Source organism: Thermobia domestica, chromosome 3, assembly GCF_964235325.1.
Source record: "Thermobia domestica chromosome 3, izTheDome1.hap1.1, whole genome shotgun sequence".
Classification (NCBI taxonomy): Eukaryota; Metazoa; Arthropoda; class Insecta; order Zygentoma; family Lepismatidae; genus Thermobia; species Thermobia domestica.
In genome coordinates this window covers 47137155-47150194 of record NC_137456.1, presented here as the reverse complement: position 1 = coordinate 47150194, position 13040 = coordinate 47137155, and the positions used below count along the sequence as shown (strand labels likewise).

General features: G+C 36.2%; 1 protein-coding gene across 1 annotated transcript in view; it reads left to right on the top strand.

Moving 5' to 3' along the window:
* Positions 1-204: 204 nt before the first annotated feature.
* Positions 205-13040, top strand: part of LOC145680359 (ecto-NOX disulfide-thiol exchanger 2) — a 71417-nt gene continuing 58581 nt past the window's right edge. Inside the window, exons 1-3 of the mRNA XM_081750769.1 lie at positions 205-336; positions 5273-5338; positions 8188-8424. Coding sequence (XP_081606895.1) covers positions 288-336; positions 5273-5338; positions 8188-8424 — 352 coding nt within the window. The 5' untranslated portion in view covers positions 205-287. The remainder of the gene's footprint in view (positions 337-5272; positions 5339-8187; positions 8425-13040) is intronic.

Here is a 13040-nt window from a genome sequence, read left to right as displayed (position 1 = left end):
GATATGCCTATTAAATATTATACAAACATATTTTACATTGCGTTGACACAAAATCTGCATTTTAGTTTGTGATAATATGTATAGCAGTTATAATTCTTATGTTTTGCTGCACTTTCTTGCGTTACACGTCGCAGTTTTACCGATGGCTACTATGAATGAGCCAAGAACTCACAATCTTGCGAATCCGATTCATAAGTCAAGTTCATGAACGTCATTTCCGTCCAGGTCTAACAGATCGATAATCGTCTGTTTGTGAATGTTGTCTACTGCGAGTGTGCGTATTGTGTATGGCACGTAGCCGAAATATTTTAAGTGCTGTTCCAGGGCATGCAATGAGTAAGTTTTAAAAATACATTGATCAGTTTCCAACGTAATTGTGCCTAGAAGGTTTATAATTACATAATAATAAGTAATTGGTAGGCATTTGGCGTATTAAGACAAATTATTTGTAGAATTTTTTTTTAGTGGAAAAGCCGACCGGTTAAGTAAACATCCAAAGAATTGTTTTTAACCATTTACAAAATTCCTGTTCGTGTATTGTCTTTGTATTATATATAATTATTGGTACTGATGAAATATGTTACCACCACCAAAGAATAGTCCATCAAATGCAAAATGGATATTTCTGTCACCTTTCCTGCTTCATATGATTCCCTAAGGTGTTCTGGTGGGGCACGGTGGCTCAGTGGTAGACTGCTTACCTCTGATGCGTGGGGTCCATGGTTCAATCTCCAGCAAAGTAAGTTTATGATGGACACCGTGTCGGTGGGTTTTCTCGGGTATTCTCATTTCCTCCCACTTTCTTATTCCACCATTTCTTCCATCATCATTCACTTGCTTTAATCGTTGTCTTCTTTAACCTAAAAGGCATAATCGTGGAACGTTAAACTGAAAGATTTCATTTTCATTTCCTAACGCGTTCTGGACAGTTATTACTCGAGGGAAAATTCGGCCTAAGGGGGGTCTTTTTTTTTTTTTTTTTTTTACAAAAAAATGTCATTTTTCTTTTAAATATTGATTAATTTTGATCAAGTAAGGTTAGTTTATGTTAGGGTAGGTTCGTCGTTTCAATGTAACTCACGTCTTTCCTTAGCTTCAAGGTTTGTATATAGCGTATTTACCGCAGCTTGTAGGAATTTGTGCACTCGGCCTCAGCGGGGCCATCATTTTTAGTATTATTATTTTTACAAAAAATTGTTTTTTTTTTTTAAATATATTTTTTAATTTTAAATAATATATATTTGATTAGGTAAGGTTAATTTTATTATTTCAGTGGGCATTACTGCTGTATCGCCGGACCAATTTAAAAATCTAAAAAATGGACCAAAATATACTGCATTCGGTTATATTTGGTTGGATTACATTAAGTTACGTTAGATTATATTATTAGGTGTGCGGTTTTACCATACGGATCCATAGTATAAGTAGGAGTAGGAGTAGCAGTAGTGATAGTAGTAGTAGGAACGGGTTAGAAGGCCCACAGGGGGTCGGCTGGGTTCTGTTCTCGACATGAAATGGGCAAATTAAATACTTGCCCAAAGTTTTCTGTACATTTTACAATCTATGGATCCGTATAGTAAAACAAGTGTACCTCTTGGCGAAATAGTCCATCCTTCTCCACATACAGTGCTGATTACAACATCAAAAACAACCAGAAAATACAATCACTTCCTGAGCTTTTACTATTTTCGTTACCTGGCTTTCAATCACTCTTCCTCATAAACTTAAATAAATTCTCCTATTGACCCGGTAAATTTCCTAAAATTGGTCCGGCGATACAGCAGTTAACCCTTTCAATATAACTTATGTTTGTAATTTATGATTTCTCCATTAACCTTTTTTTTTTAAACCTATTTTTGGCCCGCCTCTGGAGCATGTACACATACTTGCCTATAGACTGATAATATGTGTTCAAACTGATATACCTTGGGAATGATAACATGCTATCCTATTATATGCAGTTTTATTGTGTTGCGAAATCTATTGGTGGTGCCTTAGGAATTGGGTGCTGGTCAAGTTTAGCAACACCGCATTTTGAAAAATGTATAGGTAAATTTCAATACTCTGCAGCAAAAGACGTGTTTATAGGGAACAAATTTCTGCAGAAGGTCAAATTAAATAGTAAGTAGCACTTAGTTTTTATGGCATATGCCTAGACGCTATATTTATTTTTTACAGCATATGTCCAGACACTATTTATACGGAAATCATGAAGGAAGTCTAATTCTTCAATAATTCTGGTAGGTCTGTTGAACTTCATCGGTGCTAACTGGAATATCATTATAGGGTTCGCTCGAGCAGAAGGTTCTACCAAATAGAAAATTTATAGGTAAAATACAATGTGAAATATTTTTCATGAAGAAACGAGAATGTGAATATAAGTATGGCAGTGTATAGTATGTTGAAATGAATTTTAAGTGATAGTGAAAATATTGCATGTGTAAGTGTAATCTTTTACTATCCTCGCTTATGCGTATACCCCTCGTCTCACGCGCCTGCCCCCTACGGACGCACCCCCTCGCTACAGCTCGGGAATCCCGGTTTCGCTCCGCCCTGACTCGGTTAGATATCATTCATGTTTTTTAGTGGCCTATATAGCACAATTTGGTTCGTGTTTTATGCACTGTTGTTTATATGCTATGTCCATACTGTGTTTACACTGAGCCCTCCTGAAGTCAATCTGCAACTAATAATGCAGCTCCTCATTTAGTGCATACTCTGCTACAATAAATTCAAAGCTTTAACCTAACTTGAAAATGTAAGAAATGTGTCAAAATGTGGTAGAACCCTCTGCTCGAGTAATGCTTTATTATATCGCTCAGCGCAAATTCCTTGGATGACAATACGAAGGAAATTAAAGGAAGGATTTTAATTTTTCAGCAATTATTTCGAGTGGGATACGTAAACTTACTTGTGCCAAACTACTATAAGGATTATAGGCCCACTTAGGTTAAAATAAGTAAGTGCATGTCAAAGACGACTGTGTAACATACTAATTTCGTCATCGAAGTATTTCTGTACGCAGTATTAAACCTGTATTTTGTATTTACAAATATAGAGTTAGTAATGCGATACCGTGTAAAACTATTACGAGTGATCATTTTTTTTTTTATTTTATTTATTTATTTATTTATTTATTTATTTATTTTTTTTTTGCGATATCAGGCATTTTTTACACTACCATTTATGCACGTACATTCCGTTGCTGACTAGCTTGCTCCCTCAGGGTACAACCTGCCACGTTCCTATTTACTACTCGGTTAGATAGCATTTTCGTGGCATAAATTTAGTCAGGGTGCATATTTATATCCGTAAGGGATAGCACATCAGTTTGCACGCATATTATCAGTCTCTACGTAATTCTTTCGGCATGCGCCAGAGTAGGAACAGTCTAAAAAGTCTCAGGGAATCGCTTGAAACAAGAGATTTTTTTTGACGGACTATTGTACACCTACACCTGAACAATTGTGTATTCTTTGCAAGGTGGCGATTAATATACATAGTTCAATATGTATTTATATCTTTTTAAATCTTTAATTTGTGTATATATAAAAATTTGTGTATATATATTTACAGGGTGTGACAATTAATGAACTATATGAAATAAAACCGTCATAATTTCTGAACGGTTCGCATGATGACATCCAAACTGCGTGACTGATTACAGGGCATGATGGAAATTCGTATATGCATACGACGAAGCGCACTTTCATTTGGATGGGTTCGTCAATGAGCAAAATTGGCGCATTTGGGGGACTGAGAATCCGCATTTCGCAATGGAGAAGTCTCTCCACCCTGAACGGGTGACGGTGTGGTGTACAATGTCCAGCCATGGAATAATCAGTGCGATGTTCCTTGACGGCACGATACGTAACGGTTTTGGAAAATGAGTTCATACCCACTATCCAAAGTGACCCTGATTTCGAAGATGTGGTTCATGCAAGACCAGAGCTCGACCTCATCGGACCATGAGTGTTTGACGTCCTGGAAGAGTATTTTGAGGACCACATTCTGGCTCTGGCCACTGAAAGGGGACTCGCTTGGCCGCCATATTCTCCGGATTTGAATCCATGTGACTCATTTTTTGGGGGGCTATGTTAATGACAAGGTGTACAGCAATAGACCCAAAACCATTGCTGAGCTAAAACTGTCATTCAGGAGATCATTGACAGTGTCGATGTTCCGACACTTCAGCAGGTTATGCAGAATTTTGCTGTTCGTCTGCGCCATATCGTCGCCAGAGATGGCAGACATATCGAACATGTCATAACCTAAATCCGAATGTCTGTAGTGCCGTTTACATGTGAAATACAGTTTGTGTAATACGTATTTTGTCACTAATTTCCGTTTTATTTCATGTAGTTCATTAATTGTCACCCTATATATATATATATATATATATATATATATATATATATATATATATATATATATATATATATATATATATATATATATACACTTTTCTTGATAAAACCTTTTGCTGTATGTTGTCTTAGACTAATAGAGTATTCTATTCTATTACATGATAAATTGTATACAACACATATTCTAGATAACTAAACATCGTCCTTAGGAGTCAAAAGTGTGTTGTTGTTCAGAGGCTTAACGGGTAACCCACTAACACAGTGAGCCCGGGATCCTGGTTTGATTTCCCAGCTTGATCGTACACATTTTGACTGTTTTGATTTTAATGAAATTTCCACCTGTAGATAATGACGTAAGAAAGATATAAACGCATTAATGTTGAAAGAATCTGACTTGTAAAGAAAGTAAAATAACTACAATCTTCTGACCCAGCTTTAAAAGAATATTCGGATTCTTTATTTCATTTGCAACAGAAATTTGATATTGGAAATCGTTAAATCAGACTGAAATGAAATAAATTCAATAACACGTTTCAGAGTACTTAATTTATATACTATAAAATATTGTCGACAGTGGAACATAAATATGCAGTTACATTTAGATTTAGTATATACGTATTTCCTAAAACAAACGGATTAAATATAAAATGTTAGCTTAGAACCTAAATGCATTGCTCCTATATGTAAGAGTAGAAATTTTACATTTATTCAATTTTACGTCAAAAGTCAGAGAATATTTTTCGTCAAACTCAGCGTCCTCTTTCAGTGTCAATTGTACAGACTTTCTCTTTTAAGTGGAAAATTAAATTAATTGATGGAGACCTTACAACTAATTGTGAAGCACGCAAAAGTAATTCATATTTTCAGTAGATGTTCATTTTTTTTTTCTTTTCTTTTTTCTTCAGATCCTCCACCACCTCCACCTGCAGTTATGGGACCAGTGCCAATGGGTGTGTTGGGTCCGCAGCCTAGTAAGTATTTGATTTAGTAAAGTGAAAGAAAATTACTTGTCGAATGTATGAAATACACAGTAAAATTACAAATTACTCACCTAGCAATGTTCCAGAGTCAATTTTATGTAATTAATTCTCATTCATATAAGTAAGAACGTAATACATTAATTAAAATTTCAGGTTTGAATGTGGTTACAAAAAAATTGAATAATAGTTTGACTTCGGTACTTTGTGCATTCTGCGATTTTAAGTAGTTGTCTTTTGAAGGGATAGAACTATGTGCTGATAAAGAAAGAAAGAAAGAAAAAACATTGGATGAAAATCCTTAAAACTAAAAATGGTAAAGTAAAGAGGTAGTGCACTATCGTAGGGCATAAATATGTATTGTGTATTAGTCAAATAATAAAAGCAATCTGTAACATATTAGGATATGGGGGTACCGATAAGTATAAAAATAATTACGATATTTTAATAAATTACCATTGTTGAGACACGAAGAAATAATATGACTTCGTAAAGCGTAGTTACTGACGCTCTTACCTTTGGTGCAAGTGGTCTCGAGTTCGGTTCCCGGGTGGGACACTCGGTCGAAAGAGTGTAATAGCTTTCCCAGTCATCCTAAGTGAGGCAAAGGGACATCATACCTCATATAGGACGGGCTGACATGGCCATATTTACCGAAAGCCAAAAATCTTATTCCTAATCCTACGAAGAAATAATCATGTTGTGAGAAGAGATTTAAACCATTGTGTGCGTCTGAGAATGAGTGTCACACCCGAAATATTGAAAGAAAAGTTGACTGAGAAAGGAATGTTGCCTGATGAGTAATTTGAAATCGAAACACAATTGTTTTCTGGTTTCTTCCTGAAGAAGCAGTCCACCAATGCCATATCGGATCCGACTACGAAATTATCATTGTCTTTCCCTTTTGATCCTTTCCTAATCCTTTCGTTTTGGCTCCCAGCGCTCAGTTTGGTGTCCTATAATCGCTCTGTCTCCTCCTGCGATCATTTACACTGCAGTAGACCCATGGGGTTACGGACTGGTTAGTTTACGAATAAATCAATTTTCGAACTATGTTCGTAAAGATAGGCACATTTACGGACAGCATTACAAAACGTATTTGAACCGTATGATACATGTTGAATATGACGAATAAAATGTTTTTACCTTGTGTATCCAGTTCGATGAACTATTTATTAGGTAATTTCAGCGTGTGTTGACGTTTTCTTTACAATAACACTTTAAACCTATCACAACAGACTCATTGTTTATATCTTTCCTTTGTAGAATTATCCTAGAATAATTAATGAAACATGATTAACCGGAAAATAGTTATAGTTGAGAAAAAAATCATAAAGATTTTAAAGAAAACTGATGATCACCTTGTACGAGGAGGTATCGTCAAGTTTTAATTATCACCAGAAAGTTATTCGCACTGGGTTCCTCGTTTGCTGACACCTTTCCAGAAGCAGGCACGGCGTGATCTCAGGTTGTTGGCGACAAAACAAGGGCGTGCGACTTCCAGGTATTGCAGCATCCACCTTTTTTCTCCCGACCTCGCACCCAGAGACTTTTTCTCGTTTCCCCAAATGAAGAATCCGTTGCGTGGTCGCCATTTTGTCAACACAGATGACGTCATTCATGAGGTGAGAGAGTGGTTTAAAAAACACAATATGCAGACTTCTACAATGACGGTATTTGTAAAGTGAAGGAACGCTGGGAGGAATGTGTAGATCTGGGAGGCGACTACATAGAGAGGGTTTAACAACTACAAATCATAACAATCTCTGTATTTTGATTTTTTTTTTTCTGTGATAATTAAACTTTACGATACCCTCTCGCACGGCTAAACCGTCTATTTGTGGAAAACTATAATGTGCAGCTTTAATGCTAGCAATAGTAAGTAAAAACTTTTAGAGAGAAGACAATCGAATAACCAGAGAACCGTTGGTGACGATCCACACACAAAGGGTATTTTTCTTGTCCTATATACTGTAGTCCACATGAGTCTGTGGGGGACACCGTCGTGTCTCTGGGTTTTCTCGAGATTTTCTCGTTTCTCGCTCATTCTCAAATTCACTAATTATTCCATTATCATTCACTTTCGTTAATTATCTGTCTCCTTTAACGTACCGGACACGACGGGACATTTCTAGCCTAAAACTAGAAATTTCATTTATTTCCTGTCGTCCTATATAGAAAGGAGACTTGCTGTTGACAAAGGATAGAAATAAAAAGCAATCAATTGGTTGAGATGAATGTGCTCTTATCATGGCAATTATTGCTTGTAAATTGAGTTTGCTTGATGTTACCTTGTCACTTTTGTCTTAGTCTGCAACAGTGCACTGCGTGATTTCTCTGTCGAGTATTTCTCCTACTCGATTTGTTAACTGAAAAATTTAAAATTCAATCCAGGACAACGCATGGCAGATACGCAGCCTAACTATTCGATGCATATGAACTTACCACCATTTGTAACATGAATAATAGTAATAATAACAATGTTTTACTTTAAACGCGTTAAATTTGAGAGAAGTATATAATACTAAGTGTTGGCCTTCTCATGTATAAACCACTTTATTTTAACGTCTCACGATTATGCACCGAGGCTAAGAGAAACAGTAATAAGGTGGGTGATAATGTTGGAATGACGAAAGTGGGAGGAAACTGGGAAAACTCGAGAAATCCCGCGCATACGGTGTTTGTACACTCAAAGGCCATTTGACGGGAACTTGGATTAGACCAGGGACCCGATTCACCAAAAGTGAGCTCTTTACCACTGAACCACCGCGGCCCCATAAACCTCATTGATTGTCAAGTGCTGTAAGTGTTATAATTGAATGAATATATATTTTCTTTTTCAGGTTTGGGCCCTCCAGGACCACCTGTTAGTATGCCTACTCCTTTGGGACCACAGGGTCCGCCCATACCTCCTCACACAGTGGTGCCACCAATTATTCCTGGAGGTCCACCAATTCCTCCACAGCCAGCACCGCCAGGAGTTCAGGGACCTCCACAACCTAGCCTCGTAAATCCAGCAACAAACGATGCTCCACTGGAGTTTAATTTAAATAAAAACAAACCCCCAATGCCAATAACGGGTAAGTAATTAATAATAATTAAAATTGATCATAACGTGACCATGTGAAAACGTTTAACACAAGATTAAAATGTACAGAGTACCTTGGATCTTAAATACTGGATTAGAGATAAAGGACTGAAATACGATAAAGTCATTGATAAACACACACAACGAAACCGTTAAATAAAAAAAATAAAAAAAATCTTGATTGGCAGGTACTCGAAGGTTTCTGTATTTGGAAAGGAAATTATTGAGGGAGTTTGGGAAAGTTAAGATTATTTTAAGGGACTTGGATGGCAACATTGAATCCCAAATTTTTCTTAATAACTTCCCTTCCAAAGACACTAATGCACATGTTGCATACCGTTGGAAAAACCTTCATCTTTCAAGTGCACTATGTTTCACAAGTAGAATAACTACAGGGTGAGAAGTAAGCGACATAAGGTCAAAAATAGTTTACAACGTGTAGATCTCAAACCATTAAGAATAGGATCCATGTTCATATGAATTTTTTACTTACAATCACCCATGCTACAATTTCCTGGAATATTGCCCCCTTTTTCCTGGGACACGCTGTATATGTATAATCAAAAGCAGGATCTCATCTGTTAAATCCTTTTCGAGGATGAATATGTAAAGAAAGAAGAGCAACTAGAGTTAGGGTTGTTCAAGAAGGCGCCAGAGAAAGCAGAAATGATATAAACATCAAATATATTTTTGGGTATGAGGTGAGAGCCTGGTTTTTAGAGCCTTTCTATTTGAACTGTGCCCCTGCTGGCGCTACTGTCGATATGTGATTTCCCGTACCTCCCTCGAAAGAGGAGGGACAAGTTGCTCCGATATCTTTCAATTGTTGAATGCGGAAGCGTTGCCACAATGAATTATTTCACGAACTTTACTATGCTCTGTCTTGCTAGGTATTCTAAGTAACCTACGATCTTCACTCGTCAAGACCATGCGACTGAATGACAAATTGGCAACACAGCTGAGGTCATTCACTTCTTTTCCCTAAGCAAAGGGAGGGTTTCATCCGCCAGAGGATGGCGAGGGTGGTGCCGAAGTATAGTTCACATAGTTTCCGAGGGCACAGGTGGAATAGACAGGCTCTAGTGAGCAGAACAGTCGCCCAGCAAGCAGGGAATCATTGTTCGACTCTTCGCCAATTCAGTAACTAGACTTATTTTCTTTTTTAAATTTTAACTCCTTTCAAAGTAGCTGGTTTTAAGTTTTTTTTTGAATCGAAACCTAATTTATTTTATAATTATATTTTTGATGTTACGTACTGTATTAATTTATGGTAGCTTTCGGATTTGAATCTTTGATCTTTTTGTATTTGTTTCAAAATATATTTAGTTGTGATATAATACGATTAAAATTAGCAATGAAAGTAAATTATAAAAAAAAAATAACATATTTATTTGTTATTCTTACCATTTTAACCTTATTACATTATAAGTTTCTTTTGCAACAATCTTCAGGGTTACACCGAAAAGTTTTGAAAGTATAAACTAGTGAAAACATTCCAGAAACAAGTGAGATATATTCTAATGTACTAATCTGGGACTTGTAATCGTCCAAATTTGGTGTGTACTAAATATTTCGAATCCAGCACTTTTCTTCGGTACTAATACTAGTTTTACTAAAATCACAATAGCGAGCCTTAATGAGGTTGTAATGTCCGTTATTCCATACCGAAAAGCAATTTTTGAACTCTATTTTTAGCAATAGATAGTTAGAGCGATTATCTCGACCGGGTTCGTTAATGGAATCAATCCGTTAACATCTTCACGGATAACGATGACTCTACATCCGTATCCCATCCATTAACATCTTCACGGGTAACGGTGACTACATCCATATCATCCGTTAACATCTTCGCATGTAACTGTAACTATATCTAGTGGCCCCTCGTAGCGTAGTCACAAATGTTCTCGCCTTCGGTGCGAGCGATCTCGGGTTCGATTCCCGGTGGGGGTACTTGGTCGAAAGTGTAAAAGCGCTTTTTCAGGTCAGCCACCCTGAATGAGGTTTTCCACATTCACACCAGGCAAATGCCGGGGGTGGTACCTAACTTATGGGTCTCAGACCGCTTCCTTTCTTCCCCTTCCTTTCCTTTCCCCGGATTGTGTGACGTCATCCCTCAAAAGTGAATGCCTTAGATGCAGAAAGCCCAGAAATCTAACTCCTGTAACTGTATCCCTGTCCCATCCATTAACATTTTCACGGATAACGGTGACTATCTATATCCATATCACATCCGTTAACATTTTCACGAGTAACGTTACTATCTATATCAATATCCTATCATTAACATCTTCACGGGTAACGGTGACTATATCCATATACCATCCGTTAACATCTTCACGGGTAACAATGACTATCTGTATCCATATCCCATCCATTAACATCTTCACGGGTAACAATGACTATCTGTATCCATATTTCATTCGTTATCATCTTCACGGGTAACCATGGCTATCTACATCCATATTCCATAACTTCTTCACGAGTAACGGTGATTATCTATATCCATATCGCATCCGTTAACATCACGGGTAACGGTGACTATCCATATTCCATCCGTTAACATCTTCACGGGTAATGGTGGCTTTCCATATCCCATTCATGGAAATGGGTCATGAGGTTAAAGTTTTTTGTGAGGTTAAAAGATAAAATATTTATGAGGTTAACATACAAAAATATTTGTAAGGTAAACCTCACATACTTGGAATATGTGACGTTGGAAGAAGATGGAAAAGATAAACTGGACAGAGAAAGTGACAAACGATGTTTTAAAAAAGAATAGGAGAGAAGAGGACATTTTTAGTCAGTAGCATTCGTAGAAAGGCCAACTGGATTGGACATATCTTGCGAAGAAATTTTCTTCTTCATACCGCCATAGAATGAAATATGGGAGGAAAGCAAAGAATAGGAAGAAGAAGAACGTAACTAATCGATGATTCGAAAAATAGAAGAAAATATTGGGAGTTGAAATAGGAAGCTGAAGATCGAGAAACATGGAAGAAACATTTCCAGGGTTAAACAAACAAACAAAACGTTAGTCCCAGGATCTGCCAAAAGGCAGAATACTTAATAATAATAATAATAATAATAATAAGAAGAAGAAGAATGATAATAGGGTATGAGAGATCCTGACCGCTTCAACTCCCAGCATACATTCATTCATAAATGTAAGTTTTCGCGTGTTCCTCTTTAATGTCTTTACCAGAATTTGTTCCGTCTTGTGAAGATAATTGGTCACATATTAAGTTTCTTCAACACCTGTAGGATTATGAAATGGAAAATTATTTAAACTAGGATAATGCTACGTAAATGTGCCAACGATGCAATCTATTATAACGAAGAACATTAATAACTTATCAATACTCTAACAAGAAAATTAGGAAAACCAAAAATGGATCAAAGGATTGCGGTCTTGGCCAATAATTAGTTTTTGGATCAGGGACCACAAAATTTTGAACGGTCCTTAGATCGGGTTTTCGTATTTTCTACGAAATAAGCACATGATATTGAGTTAACTGATAGTTTGGATTTGGCTACACTATATGTAGTTCTCCAGATATAAGGCCTACAAGAACATTTTTGGTTGAAAATTCTTTTGTCCAAAAAATATATATAAAAGTACACTTTTCCCCTTATATGCTCAATACTCTATTAAATTACTTTTATATATTCTTAGAATGTTGATAAATTACCTTCATTCTTTGTTATGCTAAGTGGCTTTATTAGCGTATTGACGCTGCGGTATTCTACAGTTTAAATACATTTTTGATTTCGTATCCATACTAAAGTTCAAGCAACTTAATAAGTGACTTATTTTCTTCAGAAGGTGGAGGAATATGCCTAGTAATACTACGGAATAAGAAATTTCGATTCTAATTATTTAGTATATTCCAATTTTTTGGTGGTTACGACAACATGTCATAAGTAAATACATTAAAATACAATGTGAACAAGTATTCCTTACGTTCTATTAACATGAGAAAGCTATAAATAGATACTATGACGTAACTATTGAGTTGTATTTCTTAAAGCAAAAAGTTATTTCTTTTCCTAAAATACCGAGTGTTACTTCATTAACCGGTTCATTTTACAAGTGACTACTAATGAATATAAAAACCGTTATCCTCTTTCTGTCCACCTTTAATATTTCAATAAACTTCAGATACTTAAGGGAACCCTGTCGCAACCACTAAGGTTCAGTAACACATACTTTCTACAAGCTTATTTGTTGTATCATACAATTCCACAACTTGCAATATCATCCACATTTAACAGAGCAACTATGACTTTAATTTCAGCCACTTTTGGATCTTTTTCCTATAATCCCATCAGCTTCATATGGCTCAAATTCCGATATGAACAAGGGTTTCACTATCATTCATACATACAATAAACATAACATAGTAACGCTATTCACTTGTCATTCAATATCTCAACACTTTGCCCGATTACTCTTAATTAATACTTTGGAAACTGTACAAACCCTTACAATAACTTCTTTTCGTTTGCTTATTTTAGTTGAGCTTTTCAGAATACTTATTTTAAAATGTGTACTACAATGCAAGTTGCTAGTATTGACGCTACCGTGATGTAATGTTTTTGCCATTTTTG